The sequence below is a fragment of the Stylophora pistillata genome, chromosome 1 (assembly GCF_964205215.1).
Source record: "Stylophora pistillata chromosome 1, jaStyPist1.2, whole genome shotgun sequence".
NCBI classification, from domain to species: domain Eukaryota; kingdom Metazoa; phylum Cnidaria; class Anthozoa; order Scleractinia; family Pocilloporidae; genus Stylophora; species Stylophora pistillata.
This window is the reverse complement of record NC_142519.1, coordinates 21422151-21440791: the sequence shown is the minus strand read 5'-3', so window position 1 is coordinate 21440791 and position 18641 is coordinate 21422151. Positions and strand designations below refer to the sequence as shown.

At 39.1% G+C, this 18641-nt stretch overlaps 3 protein-coding genes and 1 pseudogene across 5 annotated transcripts; 1 reads left to right on the top strand and 3 right to left on the bottom strand.

Moving 5' to 3' along the window:
* Nucleotides 1-2799: 2799 nt before the first annotated feature.
* Nucleotides 2800-6437, bottom strand: LOC148741658 (uncharacterized; annotated as a pseudogene). The gene is made up of 3 exons (XR_015992505.1): nucleotides 6280-6437; nucleotides 4550-5474; nucleotides 2800-4101 (listed from the first exon to the last, which is right to left on the bottom strand). The product of XR_015992505.1 is annotated as an uncharacterized LOC148741658 (transcript).
* A 1505-nt stretch (nucleotides 6438-7942) lies between these two features.
* Nucleotides 7943-9603, top strand: LOC148741657 (eukaryotic translation initiation factor 4E-binding protein 1-like). Its single transcript, XM_088736139.1, has 3 exons — nucleotides 7943-7991; nucleotides 8456-8638; nucleotides 9248-9603. Exons 1-3 carry the CDS (start codon nucleotides 7943-7945, stop codon nucleotides 9280-9282), a joined length of 267 nt encoding a protein of 88 aa, XP_088592265.1. The 3' UTR covers nucleotides 9283-9603.
* An 879-nt stretch (nucleotides 9604-10482) lies between these two features.
* On the bottom strand, nucleotides 10483-13430 carry LOC148741656 (uncharacterized). The gene is made up of 3 exons (XM_088743864.1): nucleotides 12936-13430; nucleotides 12468-12609; nucleotides 10483-11805 (listed from the first exon to the last, which is right to left on the bottom strand). The coding sequence occupies exons 1-3, from the start codon at nucleotides 13125-13127 to the stop codon at nucleotides 10934-10936; spliced, it is 1206 nt and encodes a 401-aa protein (XP_088599990.1). The 5' UTR covers nucleotides 13128-13430; the 3' UTR covers nucleotides 10483-10933.
* A 990-nt stretch (nucleotides 13431-14420) lies between these two features.
* LOC148741655 (uncharacterized) lies at nucleotides 14421-17828 on the bottom strand. 2 transcript variants are annotated; one of them, XM_088743905.1, is made up of 3 exons: nucleotides 17438-17828; nucleotides 16967-17114; nucleotides 14421-16204 (listed from the first exon to the last, which is right to left on the bottom strand). In XM_088743905.1, the coding sequence occupies exons 1-3, from the start codon at nucleotides 17663-17665 to the stop codon at nucleotides 15288-15290; spliced, it is 1293 nt and encodes a 430-aa protein (XP_088600031.1). In that variant the 5' UTR covers nucleotides 17666-17828; the 3' UTR covers nucleotides 14421-15287. The 2 variants fall into 2 exon arrangements, 1 of the variants encoding a protein (XP_088600031.1); XR_015994925.1 differs by lacking the exons at nucleotides 16967-17114; nucleotides 17438-17828 and adding an exon at nucleotides 16358-16946 and having other exon boundaries at nucleotides 16074-16204.
* Between the last annotated feature and the right edge of the window lie 813 nt (nucleotides 17829-18641).

Genomic DNA, 18641 nt, shown 5'->3' with positions numbered 1-18641 from the left:
TGGTTGATTTTATAGTCAGAAAGCAATCCCTGTACGTGTATTCCTTCTCAGCAAAGCGTGTGGCTGAGGGAGAGAATGTAGCAAAAGTTGTGGCGGGAAGGCTGAGGTTTGCGTCAAGTGGAAGGCTGTAGCTTTATTTAGTAAGCAGTCGTTGATAACTTTGCGCTGAAGTTGATTTAGGGCGGAAGTCATATGAAAAGGAATTTGAAAGAACAGCGGATATTACCTGACCAGCAAATTTCTTATCTACAAAACCATTCAAAGATAGTATTTCTAGTTCTCGTACATTGTGTTTCGATAAAAATTTATTTCACGGTTCAAGCACTGCTCTTCCACAAAATGTCCTAATTTTTCACGGCTACACCGCTTTTTCCGCAAAGCCCACCATTACCTAAATTTCCATATTGATGCCAAACTATTTTTGTAAAAGCTCCACCTAGACAGAAAAGCTAGACTGTAGCCTGTCTCTCTGTCACGTTCGATCTTTAAGGCGCAAACTCGATCCGTTTTTCGAAAAAGAAGATATCCCCTCTTGTACCTCCCCCCTGCATTTCGTTGGTTAAATCTTTCAAATAGAAGTTCAGTGACCGCGCTCAATGAAGTATATGAATTTAGCTTAAAATGTACACACGCGCAGGTTTCACAACCTACATGAAAGGTGTGGAACTCTTCCATACTTCCTTTGTTAAGCAGTGCCCTTGCTGCGTGACTAATTTTTTAGCTTCTTTGACCTTCAGCAACAGGGAACCCCAATTTAGAATATGACCAAGATATATGACAATGTCATTTTAATCTGACGGAGGCGAACAGAAAGTTGCCGAAATTTAGCTTATCATACTTTTTTAGTGTTTTTAGGTCAGATCCAACATTTTAAAGTTTTTATAAAGAACACTAACCGCATAAGCAATATGTAAGATATATGAGTCGTAACGTAGTCTGGTTGTTTTTCTGTAATTAGATCAAGATATCGTTTAAACTAAGATTTGATCTCAAGCGAAAAACAACCTAATTAAACGAACTGACACGTAACTAGGGAAATTAACCATTATGGCGCTGAAGGTTGGAACGCTTTGCACTCCAAAGTAACACATAGCAAGTGTTGTCCTTACCGATCGGTAGACTGAGGCTAAGGGAAACGTAAAAGACAAATATTTCTCAGAACGAGGACTTTTAAATGTTTTAAAAAGGTGGATCATCACTTAAGTTAAAAATAAAAGCAAATAGATAGTATTTCTTTTACTCGTACATTATGATCAAACAAAAATGTAAATTTCGGTTAAATCCGCGTTCTTCGACGAAATGTATTTTTTCACAACAACACTCTATCCAAGGAGCCCGCCATGACTCACAATTCTATAATTTAGCTTGGTAAACAAGAAAAAAGTGACTTTCAAGATGACTGAGCAATTGCCATATTGGTTTGAGAAAAGTTTCACCTAGCCTGACAGGGAAGTCAGTCAGTATCCTGTCTTTCTGTCACGTGCGATCTTTAGGCACATCCTTGACTCGTTTCTTCGAAAAGAATCTCGGTAAAAAACATTCACACTCATACTTTCCGCGTGGATTTCTTTGGTTAAATTGTTCAATATGAAACTAAACGACCGAAAACAATGAAGTTTCCGAATTTAACTTGAAAAGTGCGGGCGGTTTTCACAGCCTGAATAAAAGTTTGAAACTCTTCCATATGTGTCTTGTCAATGTCTCGTGACCAAAAAGTTTTTTTTTTAGCTATTTTGACCTTCAGCAACGGGGAGGCTTGTTTGGTACATGAATGAGATATATGAGTTATGTTGTAATTTGATGGTTTCACTGTAATTTGATCAAAATATCATTTCATCAAGATTTGATCTTTAACGACAAACAGCCGACACGCAACTCGAGAAATTATCTGTCCGTGATGCTGAAGGTTACCGTGACGTCGGATGAACGCTTTAGACTGCACATTAACACATATCCCGTATTACTGGTACCAATTGAGGGAAGACTAAGAGAAGGAAAAGCAAAAGCAAACAAACAAAAGAACATGACGCAGCAAGAGAGATTCGGATTATCTGACAGACAAAACTTTGACGGAACAGAAATAAAAGTCGACTCTAGCTACAACTGCGAACATAGCACTGAAAGACTGCATTTCGATTTCTACCAGATTTAAAGCCGTCTTTGCCTGATATAATCTTATTAAAATCTGATCAGTTAACTATGACATTAAATGGCAAAAATTCTCAATCCTAAGAGGAGTTTTTTAGGAGTGCACTACGTCCTCTGACAGGCATATTCGCTACAGTAAGAAAGTTATGTTTTATCCAATTGAGATGATAATGTGAATCGGCCCCCGTAAAGAGATTCTTCAGCTGACGTTTCGAGCTTTAGCTCTTCATCAGCGTGAATCGCCATCGTTACAATTAAACAGCTTAATTTTGATTTACAGAAGCCGTTATTAAGTTGCAATCTGTGGATATTGTTCATTTTACCTCTTAATGGACTAAATTCTAGATTGCGATTGATTAGGGTGAATACAAAGAATTTTGATACATGTCATTATGACAAATATTATAGATATTGTTATGTTATAGTGTGATATAAAACGTGTTATAATATGACCGAAGAGCGTACTTACTCGAAAAACAAACCGAGACTAACGTTCCGGAGTTAATCGGATTTCGTATTCTATGACACAACAAAGAACTTAGTAACTGTTCATTTCTAACGAGGCCTTGGATTACGCACACTTCTGCCGTTTCTTACCATTGTCTTTAAGTTACCAGTGATCTTACAGGTACCTTGCGTGTTTTCTGCGAGGTTCCTCAGTATCTTACAATTACCGAAATAGTTAATAGTTTAAGATCATCAATTGTCTGTGACAATGAATGTTTATGACATCATCTCAGTTAGTTATCCTCCGCAGCCACCGCCACAGCCACCGCAACCTCCACATCCTCCACAGCTACCGCAACCACCACAGCCGCCACAGCCACCACAACCGCCGCATCAACCGCATCCACCACATCCTCCGCAGGCACCTCCTCCAGTTTCATACTTTAGGTACGAGTTAGTCGGTACAGTGTTGGCATAGTAACCGGCTGCCACTATTAACGCAAGGTCTTCATTATGAATTCTGCCTGGTTTGTCGGCCTGGTGTGAAGCGCAAACTGATGGTTTCGAGTAATCTGCACTTTCGGCGGGAGTGTAAGGCTGGCATAGAAGATGAAGAATGGTAATTGATAATCCGAGCGCAACTACCTCCGGCACGTGATGGACTTCAGAAGGAAACGAAATCAAGCCCGTGCGCAGGTCGATGCTGAGCTTTAACTTTTTGCCAAGAGCCACCCAGAACTGGTCTCTCCGTTTTTCAACCTCTTTCCACTCTTTTGTTCCGGACAGTGAAAAGAATTTGATGGCTAAATGTCCAGGTTGGCCTCTCACCCCAGGCGTTCCTTTGACACCTGGATTATTTGGCTGCCCTTTTATACCAGGCACGCCAGGGACACCCTTAACAAACCCTTCCCATTTTCCAATGCAGACTTCCCAGTCTTTACTTCCTCTTATAAGCATTGCTCTCTCTCCACCATTCTCATCCAAAGTACAGCATTTTTGTGGCTTGCTCACTTGTTCCTTGGTGGGAAGTATGTTCCCTCGTAGTAAGTGTCCCGTACTAACAACACAACCAGACTGGTTGATAACCTCCACGGAAGAGAACATCAGCAAAGCTGAGTGCACCACTCGGCAGGTAAACGCCTGTCGACGCCCACTGTCCAGTACCCAATGGAGCGACATTTCGGAAGGGACTGATGAGGAAGCCAAAGAAGCTGGCGAAAGAAAGAGCGTTGGCGAACTTAGTATCTGACCGGGATGTTGGACTGGACTGAAATTTCTCTCTGGTCTCACCGTAAAATAGTATCCATCTAGTCTAGGGGGATGAGCCACAGTAGTAAATCGAACATTCAGGTTGTCAGCTACAGTTAACTCCAGCGTTTGTGGCTCAGACTCGGCGGTACTTTGGTAAGGAACCTTGCCGATCAGATGGTTTACAAACAGGCACTGGACAGACTCGTCCAGTGAATGAGTGAAGCAAGAGCATGTTCCTGGTTGGTAAATACGAACCTGATGAAATAAAATACAAAGTTAAAGGTGGTCTTGTATGGAACGTATGGCATAACACTTAATGATTAGATTCCAATACAAAAAAATCCCAGTGGTGTACAATTTGCGATCCTGCCAACCAATGGTCTTTCCGATGATGGTCACCGTTTTAACCTACCACTGTTACTTAACCGTCCCGAAACTGATTCAACGAAAAAAAGCTCTGTTTAAATAAAAAAAATCTAATCTCACTGGGCTTGGCCTTAATGTCTCAGTCACTTTACCATTACGAGTTGTTGCTTTTTGGAGTGAACAGACTACATTTTTGCCGTTAAAGGGGTAGTCAATGGGTGAGAGAAGAGGAACTCTAAAGAGCGTATCTTTAGAATACAGATCAAATGAAAAGGAGACAACCGATAAATAACTCTGACTCGTAGAAGAGAAATAATTATTGCATTAAGACTCTTACCTTGAGATTATTGCTATTCTTCGTTTTAAATGTAAACGTTGATAAAGCACGGTTGGATTCGAGAGGTGTCGCGTTTGGCCCGCGAACCTGTTTTTTAAGGACCCGCTCACCATTCACGACTTCGATTTTAACGGTGTATGCTTTTGGTTTAGGGAGACCTTCAACTTCTAATTTGGTCAAATCTACAGTGTACTCGAGCGCTGCCAGCCAAGTGTAGTCAACGGGCCCTGTTAATGTGTTAGTTCCAAGTGGAGGCTCTCCGCGGAACATGGCTCCATTCATTGCAAATTCTTGGCCCAGGTTTTTCCATTTTTCACAAGTTGTTTCTTCAGACATGTTGAGCTTTGAGCCAGGCTGTCGGTCGTTCACCGAGTCATCATGTTTAAGTACTTTTCCCAGTATTTCCGTGGTTTCCTTTTTATACAGTAGGGGATTTACTTGATGCGCATGCCAAATGAGGTCAAAGTCATAGCAAGGCACAAGAAACGTCCCTGGATTATCTCGCTTGAGCATGAGATGTAATTTATACCTCTCCATTGCTTTAGTCAAAAATTTCTTATCTTCATAGTGAGGTAAGGACACCTGATAATAAAAGACTCTTTGTCGAGCGCAAGCAGCTGCGATGTCATACTCAATTCTTGATTTGAAATCTTGCGCATTGTCAGCAGCGGCCGTCAGGTCAACTTCAAAAGGTTCGCCAGGATACAACTTTTCCCATAGAGCTTTGGCCTTAACAAGCCCTTTCTGACGCTGCTCTCCGCTTAGAATCTTGTGATCTAGTAGTATAGAGACAATTTCGTTGCAGTCCCTTTCATAATTGACAGGTGACAGCATGTGCACGTGCCAAACCCATGCGATGTCGAGTGGTGCCGCAATTTCTGAGGTGGTGGATTGAGCGAGCAAAGGCAGGCAGAAAAGCTCATACCTAAAAGAAAAACAAGGTTAAAAATACTTCAAATCAGTTTAGAGTCAAGTAAAGGCTTCCTTGCAATCCGACTGTAAAGACTCCATGGATGGGAGGATACCATGGGTGCGCGATACATTTCAGGACAACAAGATTGATTGAAATCGTTGATTTTCTCATTCTGTTCTTTCTCTCGCTGTTTAGTGAGCCCACACTTTAACTTTCTACTCCTTCTTTTCAGTCTCCTCACTCAGTTCAGTGCTTGGTACTCGGAAATTAAAACTTAGTGAGAGTGGGGACCTCACTAAATCAATCCCCATATCTGATGATGATATTGCACTCTACCTCTTTTACATTATTGTAACAGACACGTCGAACTTGAAATTCACCTAATTTTTTATGATGTGAGCTTTTGGGAAAGAAACGATACTAATCTATGAATTATATTCGGGACGTGAAAAATAAATGAGAAGGTCAGCATTTGAACTGTTCCCTTGCTTTTTCGATAAGATTATTTTCGTGACGTGTAGACAAACGTACTTTTTGTGAGACGTGTGAGTTTTCTTTGATTACTTAAGAACATGTGACTATTCTTTCGCTTAAACATGCCTCGGTAGCCAATAAACTTCAGTGTGTCGTAAAGGGAATAGTTTCCGAGACTTTATGGCAATTGTTTACGGTACGGTTTCTCTGTAAGGTGCTGTTACTCGGTAATTCAAAACCTATCGGTGAAAAGGGAAACTGTGGGCTTTTTATTTCGATCCCAAAGGCCATACCCGTAAACGTTTCAACTGAGTGATTAATAGTACAGTTGAACCAAACTTACCTTCTTATTGCATTTTGAACGAGCGGACTAGAGTATAAACTTGGATGGTCATCAACGAGCTGTAAGAACTGACGGTGCGCAACAGCTGCCTCCACTAAATCGATGCTGAGTTTAAATCTTACCGCGTGACATGCCGATTTACATTTGCACTGAGTCATATCTCTCAATAGTGATGAAAAATATTCAAAGTTTTAATTCATTAATTGCTGCAATTAAAATATTGTACATTGTAAAATAAAGTAATTTATCCGTTTTATCATGCTTTCCGTTAACTGTGTCCTCATGCTCTCTTGATTCCTCGAATGTTTCGCTGACAATTTTCGTATTGGAGTCTTTATCCCCATCGTGTGTCAGATGCGAGCTTCGAGTAGTCCTATCGGATTGCTCTAGGTTTACTGTTTTCATTTCCAAAGTGTAGAGTTTTAAAATCATACCTTTTCTTAAGTTCTTATGCTTCTTTAAGATCTTATGTTCCCACCTAAAGGCGGAGACAAATGTTAATTATTGCCATTCTTTATTTATTACATTGTAAATGTATTATTCTGGCATGTCTGATCGCCTAAATGAATGTTTTGCATCTCAATTCTCTCAAAGCACCTGTTCAACGAATTTCGAGGATACATTATAAATGACGGTTAAATAAAAAGGCCTCTCTTTTTAGGAAAATCTTTTATATAGTAAGAAAAGCAATCTTTCCTATCTACCATTATAGCTCGGGATCTCCAGGACTTAATATTGGACTAAACTGCGAATGATTTCAAAAATTGTGATATTTGCATACGTAAAATTAATCCAGTTGAATACGCGTTACAAACGCACACCTCTTACTGATTATGAACGGTTGTTTGGTATGAGTGCGTCAAACTTTATCAATTAAATAGCCATTTGAATAATTGCAAGTCATGTCGATAACATTTGGATAATCGTCACAAAGGTAAGAAAGTTCGCGATACTGGACTGATTAGATATTCAGACAAGTCTAATGAAAAATTTATTGGGAGACTCGGACTCAAGGTATGACTAAATGCTTCTGGCCTTGCGAGATTTCAGCACAAAGGTGACAGATCTATCCTACTCATTCCCATCAGATAAATTTTACAAATTTCACAACAAGTAAGTATTAGAAACCGGGAATACATGGAGTTTATAATCTTGGTGTGCTCATATCTGCAAGTTTGTTCAGGTGTCCTAGAAAGGTCTCTTCACGTCCTAAATGGGAGTGATTTTATATCAGGTTCTTGCAAAGCCTAACATTGAATGCCACATTTTCCATTAGTCCAAATCAGCTTGTATGGTATGTTTTTTTTTTGTTCTAGGCCTTCCTTTTTCATCATTTAAAGTAGCATGTTGTGAAAACAAAGTTATAAGATGACTTCGGTTGCCATACTTTCACCTGTGAAAAGCGCAAAAATTGAAACTTTTACCTGATATGCGATGTGCTTGGCTTACATCTAGCCTTTGCTATACAATTCTATGTTGTCTTTAGATATTGCAAACTTACGAGATGAGAGCATCCTAGATCTTACATTCAATTCAGCTTTACTTAGATGTTTGATTCCTTGATATTGCTATGGTATTTGTGGTCTGGTGTAATGAATTTTAGAGGAATTTCAAATATGCTATGGGTTGAGGAGAAACCTTTTGCTAACAGCTTGCCTAGTGCATGTCTTGGAACCTGTTGAGAACTTGTGTGATGGGAAGTTTTTGGCTTGGTAATGGTTCTGTGATAACTTTTGACTGAACTTGTTAACAGGTGGTGGCATGATATGTTCACATAAATACTTGTTTTATTGTCAATGTTTCTCATCATTAAATCTAAGTAGAATTGTTTAATTTTAGAGTGGTGGGCAGCTTCCTTAAGCAGATCCACTGTTAACTTACACATAAGCCACAGTAAACTAGGTCTACCTCTTGAGATAAGGTTCCAACACTTGTTCTTAATTCGCTTTCTGAATTGAAGTGGCGGATGGCCACTCTTTTATCTTGTTTAAAACAGTTTTGAAGTCACCCAGAAAAATTCAAAATTGCCTTAAAGCTTAGGTGCTGTTTTTTTTTTCCTTTTTTTTTAATGGTGAGTCTAGTTCATGTGTGAATGGTGTAACTTTTTTCCTTTTTATCTCATCATTTGTGGTGTTTTATTTTACTTTTAGTAATGCCTTGTTTTATAATTATTTAGGGACACACATAATATATGAGCGCAAGTTTCTACTGGAATTGCACAATTCTCCAGTGTCACGCACACCTCCACAGAATCTGCCAATGATACCAGGTGTAACTTGTGATGCAAAGTTGAAGCCAGGGGTTCGCAAAGACAATGGCATCCATGGCTTTGCAACAGAGTGTGATAAGAATGGCAATGGTAAGGAAACACATCCTTAATTGTAGCTTTTAATTTTTTCATCCCATAGTTAACAATTCAAACTGCTTTCTGTAAATGTACACATGCAAGCCTAATTACTAAGTTCAATATGCAATGAACCAGTGGAATGTCTACTGTCATGTGTGTCTACTGCAGAAACACTCGTAACTGCTGTAATTTGTGCGTTGTTAATCCTAGGTGCTGTAGATAACCTATTGAGGCCCATGTTTACTGTATTTAGTCCTTACACTTTCTTCACTTTGAAAATTAAGATTTCAAAACGAAAAGAGAAAAACAAAAAGGAAAGGGCAGTTGCTCTTAGCTTTCCCAGAAAATCATAAACCCTTTGCATCCGAACATTTGTATGCATATTCTACTCACCGTTTATTTGCACATTTTCTAAGCTGTTGACAAGGAGAATTTGTTCAACAATCAAGAGCTTCTTTAGTTGGTGATCACTTCCTTTATTCTTGTGAACTTAATGTGTGATTCAGGGGTTGTATTGTTGGGAGAAATTAGATCTTAGTCACTCCCAGGGATTGAAAGGTAAAATCAAACAAACAGCAAAAGAGTTGTTAGAACCATTTTTCTTTTTACTTCTTTTTTCAGGAGAGGTACCCACCCAGTTTGAGATGGACATCTAATAGTTAGCTGCGATGATTATTTCAGGAGCCATTGTCTGATAGATTATGCAGTTGCACATTGTCAAAGATCAAGTGTTGTCATTGAGTGGGTGTAAATATTGTGATGTGGAGTGTGGAGCAAATGAATGGTGTTGATAAGAAAATCAGTTGTAATGAGCAATTGGAATTGGTTATTTCTTGTCAACCATGAAAAACAAAAAAAAACACAAAATGTTTAAAAAGAAGAATGACTTTTGTCATCTGATATTGTACATAAAAATTTGCTTTCTCTTGACTCTGTCAGAGCAAATGTCCAAATAAAGTGCTTGGACCCAAAACTAATTTAATTTTGTGAATTTTTTGTTGGGTTGTCATATCCTGGAGTATTTTCAGTTCAATCCCTCCACTACGTGTTAGTCGTAGGGGCCTTGTAGCCCATATTTGTAACTGCTGGGACTGATCTCTGGGTTTCTGTTGCATGAAGCCACCAAGCCACCACTTGACAGTCTTGTTCAGAAGCACAGCATAGAATAAATGACTCCAGCGAGGATTTGAATGTAAGCTTCCCGTTTAGGAGTGGGAAGGAGAAATCATTATTTTCAAGGGGGCACTCCTGAAAGTGAACTCTCAATTTTTATTCTTTGGGTTTTGCTGTTGTTCATAGAATTTGATATTTCATCAGCAAAATATTTGAGGATTGGGGCTAATTTATTGTTTTGCGTAATCTCCTTACACATTTAGTCAACCAAAAACTCATCTCCCCTTTCCAAAATGGGCTGATATATATGTATATATATCAGCACCCAAATAAAAATTCCGTATTCAGTAAAGATCATATGTTTTCAACAAATTTTTAATGATCTTGTGGACTAATGTTTGTGTTCAAACCCTTTGAGGTGGGATCGTGGTGGTCTTCATTTTTTTGGCCAAAGCAAGATTAGAAATGACTTAATTAATTTTGTTAGGTTAATATGGTCTTCTTGGGTTGTCAGCATCTTGAATGTACTTTCATAAAATAAATATTGGCTATATTCACATTTTTGTCGTCAATTAGACGCCGACCTAGATATTAGTGAAAAGGGAACTGGAACAGTCACAGATATCCCAGGCTTAGCACCTGTAAACCACACAACTAGTCACAGTCATCCCAGGCTTAGCACCTGTAAACCACACAACTAGTCACAGTCATCCCAGGCCTAGCACCTTTAAACCACACAACTAGTAAAATCAATATGTTTGTTCGATTTTCCTATTTTTTCTGTTCCTCCATCCTCCAGTGAGCTGCTTCTCAGGATAAAATGCGCTTGTGGTCGTTTCATAAATGTTCATTTGGAAAGAGCTCTATTATGTTTCGACTTCACGTTTCTCTTCTCTGTATTATTTTTTTTTTTTTGAGTGCAACTGCTGATGAAATGATCATGAATGACCACACGCTGGCACAAGTGTTACAGTGCAACTTCTTTTATTTCACAAATTCTTAATAATATTTCTTTTAAGCATTTCTGAACGGCAAGAAAGTTATAAAGAGGAAACAAGTTTTTTTGTTTTGTTTTGTTTTTTTTTTTAAGACACGCCGACCAATGGGAATGAAATTTGAAAAAAGGAAAACTGAGTGGGACACTTCGATCTGAACAGAAGTTGACTCCCTATGTGTCCCTCTACCTGCCTTCCTTTAGGGTGGTGAGTTCTCATACACAATTCGTACGCCTCCTGGTAAATTATCTTGATCAAGATACTCCCACGGGAACTGTCCAGAACCTGGCATTGCAAAATAAATTTCGGTGTAATACTGAAACTGGAAAGCCACTCCCTTCTTTTGCCAATCGGCCCAAAGTTTATCGATAAAACCGTGAAGAAGCCAAAATTCTGGAGAAAAAGACGCCGTGGAGTGGTGAAGCATGGTGCCTCCTACACAATCATGAAATTTCGTGTGGAATTGCTCACGAACTGTCTGTTCAAAGAGAGTAAAATTCTCAAGCTGGATAAGATCACGCACTTTTTGCAGGTTCGGTAAAGAGCAAGAAAAGTTAAATTCTCTTTTTATGCAGCCTCCACCGGCAGACCAAGGCAAATGGAATTTTTTCTGCTGGAATGGTCCGTTTCTAACACAGTTATTTGGCAATATGCCATTACCGCCCAGACCGCTAGGGCGTGGGCTCCAAACGGCCGCTTGTGTCCAGTGTTCTGACTCTCTGGTCCAGTCCCAGTAAGGAATTGTGATGCGACAGTCAATTTGACGAAGAAAGTTTTCGAACTGCATCAAATACCATCTGTGCCAGGGAAGAAATATTTGAGGCATGTGATGAAGAAATTTGCTCGGTATTCTTGAATGCAGAGTGGTTATATGCTCATAATAACTTTGGTATTGAGGGCTAGAAGAAGCCAGTTTAAAGGCGTTAATAAAGCGCTGTCGCTCTATTGGGCTCATGGCGGTAAATTGTTTTCGTATTCGATAACAAGACTCTAGGTTGCCATCGTGACAGTGACACCTCCTGTGACACTGATCAACACTTGATGTACTCTCTTCGCAAGGCATCTTGGTCCCTAAAGTTACGAGAAGGTGACATGACATTTCCCTAACTCAGTTATGCAGTTTATTTGACAGCTAAAATTCCCTGATATGGATGATACGATTAACATGCGCGTATATCGTTACCTTATTTAAATTTTCGAGTGTATCTGTTCAGTCACCCACTGACTGACGTTATCATTGACTAACTGCTTGATAAACTGATACAGACGTATACCAACCAGTGATTGAATGGAAATGGGATATGCTGAGGATTCATTGGCTGACTTACAGACTGATTCATTGATTGATTGATACTCCTAAGAAATGATCTATCAACTGTCTGACAACCTGAATGTCTGACTGACTGTCATTTACCGATTGACTTACCTACTGACTGACTGATCATGTATTGAACTGACCTACCGACGGACTGACCGAAAGACTAACTAAATCAGACCAACTTACCCACCCACCCACGGACTCACTAAACGACTGACTGATTGGTTGTTTGACTAACTGACCCACCGACAGACTGACTGACCGACTAACTGATTGACCTGCTGACCGAGAATTTGACCAATTGAAATTTAGGAGCATAAACACAAATTGGATGTCACCGATTTTCATTTTTTAAAAAAAATTACATTTATAGCCATGTTAACATATTGAAGGGACTCTCATGTAGTGTGTGCACCTGTCACATAGCCTCGCAGTGTTGTGATTTCTTGATGGGGACACGTTTCAGAAAGACTCAATGCTGTCATCAGAACATAGCGACGAAATGTTGATAATAGGTTTCCAAGGCAACGAGGAACAGAAAGGCAATCAATTGTGGCCTGTGAAACGTAAAAAGAACTCAATATCGACACGGGAACATAAGCACCAAGCTAGTTCAAAGAAGACTGAAAATAAGAAAATTGATTTTTTATACTGATGAGGGCTGATCTCAGTAACAATCGTTGAATTTTGGAAAATAAAGTCCAAACCGAATTTAATAACAATGGTTCACTCCGAATCAGAGCGACATTAATCGTTGAGTTTCGATCTCGCTCGATAAAGATGAATAGGTCGGAAAAGACAGACCAGGTGACGTTCTCTTGGGTAAAAGAGATCTCCAGGCGAGGACTGAGAAGAGGTTTAAAAGGCCGCATTAATGACTTACTTGAAGAGATTTACAATCCTTGTCACGAAGACTCTGGTTTCTACTTTCTACAGCTATAAAGAACCTTTGGGAATGATCTGAACACTCCTGAATAACCATAGCAGCGCAATTTTCTATTTGTTGTGACGATGATAGAACAGTTCTGCCCAATAGTGTGAACAGCAGAAGAAGAACATGTACTACACCAAACATGATTGTTGAGCAAAGACGGTGGATTGTAGAAAAGGTGTTAATGTCTAGTAGATAACGGAAAGGCCGTTGTCAAAACTGGCTAACGACGCGCAATGGCAAAATTGGTTTCTTTTATCTCGTTTGTCGGTAACATCTATCCTTGATTCCCCCTTACAATATCAGCCCTGAATAACACAATAAGGTCATATGGATAAACCAAATGATCACCAACCATAGAAGCTCCTGATTGGTTAAACACATTCTCCTTGTCAGTACCTTAAGAAAAGTACGGAGAACAGTATCGGGAATACGCACACTGACGTTAGAATGAAAAAGGTTAAGATGGTTATGTAATTTTAATTTCCGATCAGTGAACAAAAAAAAAAAAAAAAAAGAAAGAAAAACTGCAGGCAATTACCAACCTCAGCAAATCACGATGAGGCAGCTGCAAATGTTAATCATTTTCCCCAAAGTCGACTCGTGGGATCTTTTTATTTTTGTTTTTCACAAGCTCTTTGATATAAGAACTTCTAGCTCTACAGGTACAGGCAATGTACTAACTTGGCGCCTCGAACAGCACATGTCACCTAAAAAGAACAAGCATGCGACTACCAGAAATTTGTATTTTGGCTATTTACAAAAGAATATATTCAATTCAAACTGAATCAAAAGTTGAATTACTGCTGGAGACTCGGAAACGTTATTGTTAAGACTGAACTAGAAATCAGTGGGATGGGAAACCTTCACTTAACATAACCCAGCGTAAATTGAACTCTTTATTTCTCCTAATTGGTTTTTAGGAATCATTAGCTAAAATTTATATCCGGACACTTTTACTGCATTATCCATGAAAAGACACATTACAACAACACGCTTCTTGTTTTTCAAAGGAAAGATTGATATCGTATCCTCTTTCTGTGGACCATGCTGTCCTTTCGCCTTCCTAAATAATCATGATATAGCATGTGTCCTAACAGTTTCAAAGGAATGATAGATATCGTTTCCTCTTTCTGCGGACCATGCTGTCCTTTCGCCTTCCTAAATAATCATGATATAGCATGTGTCCTTACAGTTTCAAAGGAATGATAGATATCGTTTCCTCTTTCCGTGGACCCTGCTGTCCTTTCATCTTCCAAAATAATCACGATAAGAAGACAAATGATATTTTTAAGCTACATGATGCGAACCAGGGTGACAAGCAAGCTATCCAGTTGAATTCCCAAATTGGATCACACACACTAGTGAGTGGTGATGTGGCTGTTCGTCTTTCAGCTTTACTATCTAAGAACCATATATGATCATTTTCAGTCAACAGAAGTTTGATCATGATGTTTATTTTCATTTTTATTTTATGTGCATATGGTTTAATTAAGAGGCGAACTCCTGCTTGACTCAGCACGCAAACACCACTGAAATAATGGATTTAGAAAAGTCTTTGGAATAAAAGCTGTGATTCGATCTACCATCTTCCAACGTAGGAGGAAAATTTGTTTTGGACAGTCCACCCGGCCGAGTAGACCGCCTTCTCATTTTGGTTTACTAATCAGACTCCAAGGATTGTAGTATTACTGACTTTCATCAGTATATGTCGCTGCGAAGAACTGATGTAAAATTGTACAAGATGAAAGGGTAGAAAACTATTTACTCGCTCGCCGACAATTTCTTGAGAAGGTAAAAAATTAGATCCATTTAATTTTGAACGATCACTACGATCTTTCCAAGTTGATTTAAGGGTATGTAAAAGACAAAAACACGTAAAAAGTTTACGTGTTTTTGTAAAAGACGTTTTGTTTATAGCATAAAGCAGAAAACTGTCAACTTAAAGTATTTGAATCTCCCACTTGTCAAAGATTATCTTGCGCCAAGAATGTGGATGAAAGGACTTATCCCTCCTTTGCAGTTAACGGTTAAAATAAATTACAACTATAAATGATAACTTGGGTTTATGAAATATACGAAATGTAAACGTACTAGACTAAAAATGAAAGAACTTTGGCGAGGACTCATTTTCATTGCTTGTTGTGGAAACATTTAGAATTTACATGTAAACAACAAGTGTTTTGTATAAGTATGAGTCCATGAGGTGATAACAAGCAAAGAAAATTTTTTCTCTCAGTTTTTTTCATGGTGAGCTTGGAACTTATCACATCAGTCAGACACAAACACAAAGCTGTGTGACTTTTAAACAAAATTTTGCAGCCTTGAATCAAGTGTGGAATCTCCTGGATTTTTATAGTTGATTTTAACTCCACCCGGTAAGTTATGATTATCTAACAGCTCCCATGGATACCGTCCACTCAAAGGCATCTCAAAGGTGATATTTATGAAATACTCGAACGTGTGACCAGTTCCGTTAATCTGCCAATCCGCCCAGACTTTATCTATGAAGCTGTGATGAATCCAAAACTCCGGAGAGAACGAAGCCGAGTGCTGTTTTAACATATGACCGCCAACACAGTCGTGAAAAGTAGGGTGAAGTTTTTCCCGAACAAACTTTTCAAACGCAAGAAAATTTTCATACTTTGTTATTTTTTTAATCACGTCTTTGCTTGGAAGGAAGCATGACATGTTAAAACGTCTTTGTAAACAATTTTGTCCAGTATCTTCAGGTATAAAGAAAGCGTCTTTCTTAAAAGGTCCGTCTCTAACGCAATTATCAGACAAAGTTCCGTCACCCCCCAAACCGTGAGGACCCGGATTCCAAAGATCGTTTGTCTCCGTTCCTCGGGCCCAATGTTTCTCGTCCTTACTCCAGTCCCAATAGGGAATTGTAACTCTGCAATCAACCTGACGAAGGATGTTTTCAAACTCCAGCAAATACCACCTGTGCCAGGGTAGAAAGATCTGAGGCATGTGATGGAGGAGTTTGGTAGGCATCCGGGCATGCACTTTGCTGATTCTTCTGTAATCATCTTCATGAATAGGGTTTGTTGCAGCGGTTTTGATAGCACCAACAAATCTTTTTCGCTCCTGTAGGGTCATAGCTGTGAATTCCTTTCTAATCCGATGACAGAATAACAGTTCGCCATCGTAACACATACATTGCCGTTCACATTCATCGAGCCATGGGTTCTTGCCATGACAGATTATTGGATTACCTGTAAATTAATTCAAAGACAAGTGATTTAGAGGGTCGTTGAAGGAGAATGTTTCTGTCTAGATCAACGTACCGCTGAACGACATTTTTCTCTAAATTATTGATTCAGTTTAGCACTGAGCAAAATGCGTTTTGAAAAATAGGAGACAGAAACCTTTGTATCTCCTGTTAATTTTCTTCTAAACTTCTGTTTGACTTAAAGTGTACTTTGACTTCCACTTTTTCCGCATCTTCTTGCCTGTCACCCGATGATTCTGTAAAATGTTGATTAAGGTATTGAATTTCATTTCTGGTGGCTCACAAAAAAAATTAGGTTAATGAGTAATACTCGACTCCTATCGACCAAGTCCATCCCCAGTCGGAGAAGCTAAGCTTTCTAAAAGCGTGGGGTCACTGTCAAACAGAAGGCACACACCAGATTGTTAAATCGTGTATATTGAACCATAAGCCGTGTTACCTAATGTGACTAAGAAGGCCCCCTCATGACACCCCAGGACCCTCCAGGACCCTCCAGGACCCCCTAGCTACGCCCTTGATCTCAACACCCTGTGAAGTTTCTGTGACAGTCACGCAAGACCTATTCATATCCCGAAAGGTATGGGTAGAGAGTGGCACTGTGCGAATGACATCATGACTTGCCTAAGAACACAACACAATGACCCCCTGGTGTTGAGTGCACTAACCAATCATGCCCGGTGTTTTCAGGCGTCCTCCCCTTACTCAGGTCTCAACAAATAAACTAAAACGACGAGGAATACTTAACCTGTCATGTATCGTTTTAACCCAGCGTAGTTCAGGCTTGGACACAAGTTGCTCTGTTTTATCAAACTCGCTGTCATAATCAAGAGTGAACGGTACGAAGTAAGGAGGTTTCCAGAACAGCGGGGAACAGACAGGCAGTCAACAGCTTTCTACAACGAAACAAGTTTAAACGTACGCTTTAACATTTGAAACTTTCCTCCGCAACCTTCCTCGTAATCTTGTCTTATAAACTAGGTCCTCGAACTTTTATTGTGAGTAAAAGAGGTGCGTCAGATCTAGGAGTTTACTGAGAAATTATCAATGCTAACTCGATTAGCTGATTTAATGATAAATTCATGTAAATCTAAAGGTTTATATGGCAATGAATTGCCTAAATACTGTGTTTGGTCATAAGTAGGGTTAAATAGATAAAAAATACATTACAATACGGAAAAATTGTCCCGCAAAAAATTGTTATTCTTTCATGAAATACCTGCACTTCCGCGCAATTTTGAAACAGCTGATCTGGGTTCCTTTCCTCCAGGGCCTGGAAAATTTCATGGAAATTAGAAGCACAGTTTTTGATCGTCATTTTCTGACATAACTCAATATTTTCGACAGATCTCACACAGAGCATTAAGATCGCAATGACAAAGACAAGCTTGTTACGCTGTGGAACCATGTCGGTGATCTTCTTTTCAAGTGTATCTAAATTCATCATGAAATACGAGGGTTATATATATATGAATATATTTAAAAACAGCTCATTTCCTTCCTCTTGCCGTGGCAATTTAAAGGACACTGACGAGATTTGTATACACAATCGCGACAAAAACCTAATCTCAGTAAATCAACAGGGTGACATGGTTTCTTCCTTGCTACATATTAACATTTCAAACACCTTATTTTGCTATTGTTTCCAATCATTTATTAGAAAAAGCCTCCGGAGGCTGTTCAACAATATGCTTACAAGTTATTTCCTCTTTATGAAATAGCTATCTTCGATTGTTTAGAAATCGTTAGGTATATTGATCTAATTCTTTAACAGACATTGTGATTTTGTCAACTGTACAATAACGAGGAAACATCATCAAATTTTCGTTTTCCTTGTAAGCATTCAATTAATATGAAAATAATAGAGAGATTTTGACAATTTAGCACGTGGAAAATGGAATCGTACGATGTTACCTTTGCAGGATAGGGTGTACGTGATTGTGTGAAAATGTCGAGCCAAGGGAGACAGGTTAGTACCTTATCGGCCGAGCTCTCGGAGCGATCAAATTTCCAAATCGTCATATTGTCCCGTTTAGATAAATGCAGGACTAAAACACATTTCCTGAGACACTGAAAAAACCCGACACAGAGACATTGGGTGGCAGACTTTGCATAATCTCAAGAAAGTCCAGGCTGCCAAAATCATAAGACAAGTCTAAGGCATTCGTGTCATGTATGTATTAGAGGTGCGTCCATACCCAGCCATTAATTTCATACTATGACTGAGCACTGCTGAAGTAAATCTCGATCTTTATGATACAGGAGAAATTTTACATGAAAAATTACTGATCAAAAGTCGGTTGGTTTACTTCAAAGATTTTTCCAAATGAATCAGAGAGAAAAGGGTAAGTCATCCTACCCCACCCCCGTTTGGCAAAAAGCCAGCCATAAGCCCTCCCTCTTTTTTTAATGTTTTTTCTTTT

What these genes read in the sequence shown, in the direction of transcription:
- LOC148741657 (XM_088736139.1), top strand. Translation starts at nt 7,943, where the DNA reads ATGTCTTGGAACCTGTTGAGAACTTGTGTGATGGGAAGTTTTTGGCTT. An exon ending in GATGGGAAGTTTTTGGCTTG is followed by an intron (nt 7,992 to 8,455) that starts GTAATGGTTCTG and finishes ATAATTATTTAG; the next exon opens with GGACACACATAATATATGAG. An exon ending in GTGTGATAAGAATGGCAATG is followed by an intron (nt 8,639 to 9,247) that starts GTAAGGAAACAC and finishes TTCTTTTTTCAG; the next exon opens with GAGAGGTACCCACCCAGTTT.
- LOC148741656 (XM_088743864.1), bottom strand. Translation starts at nt 13,127, where the DNA reads ATGTTTGGTGTAGTACATGTTCTTCTTCTGCTGTTCACACTATTGGGC. An exon ending in AGGATTGTAAATCTCTTCAA is followed by an intron (nt 12,610 to 12,935) that starts GTAAGTCATTAA and finishes TACGTTTCACAG; the next exon opens with GCCACAATTGATTGCCTTTC. An exon ending in ACTGCGAGGCTATGTGACAG is followed by an intron (nt 11,806 to 12,467) that starts GTGCACACACTA and finishes TCGTAACTTTAG; the next exon opens with GGACCAAGATGCCTTGCGAA.
- LOC148741655 (XM_088743905.1), bottom strand. Translation starts at nt 17,665, where the DNA reads ATGATGAATTTAGATACACTTGAAAAGAAGATCACCGACATGGTTCCA. An exon ending in AAAATTGCGCGGAAGTGCAG is followed by an intron (nt 17,115 to 17,437) that starts GTATTTCATGAA and finishes GTTTCGTTGTAG; the next exon opens with AAAGCTGTTGACTGCCTGTC. An exon ending in GTTAAAACGATACATGACAG is followed by an intron (nt 16,205 to 16,966) that starts GTTAAGTATTCC and finishes ATTAATTTACAG; the next exon opens with GTAATCCAATAATCTGTCAT.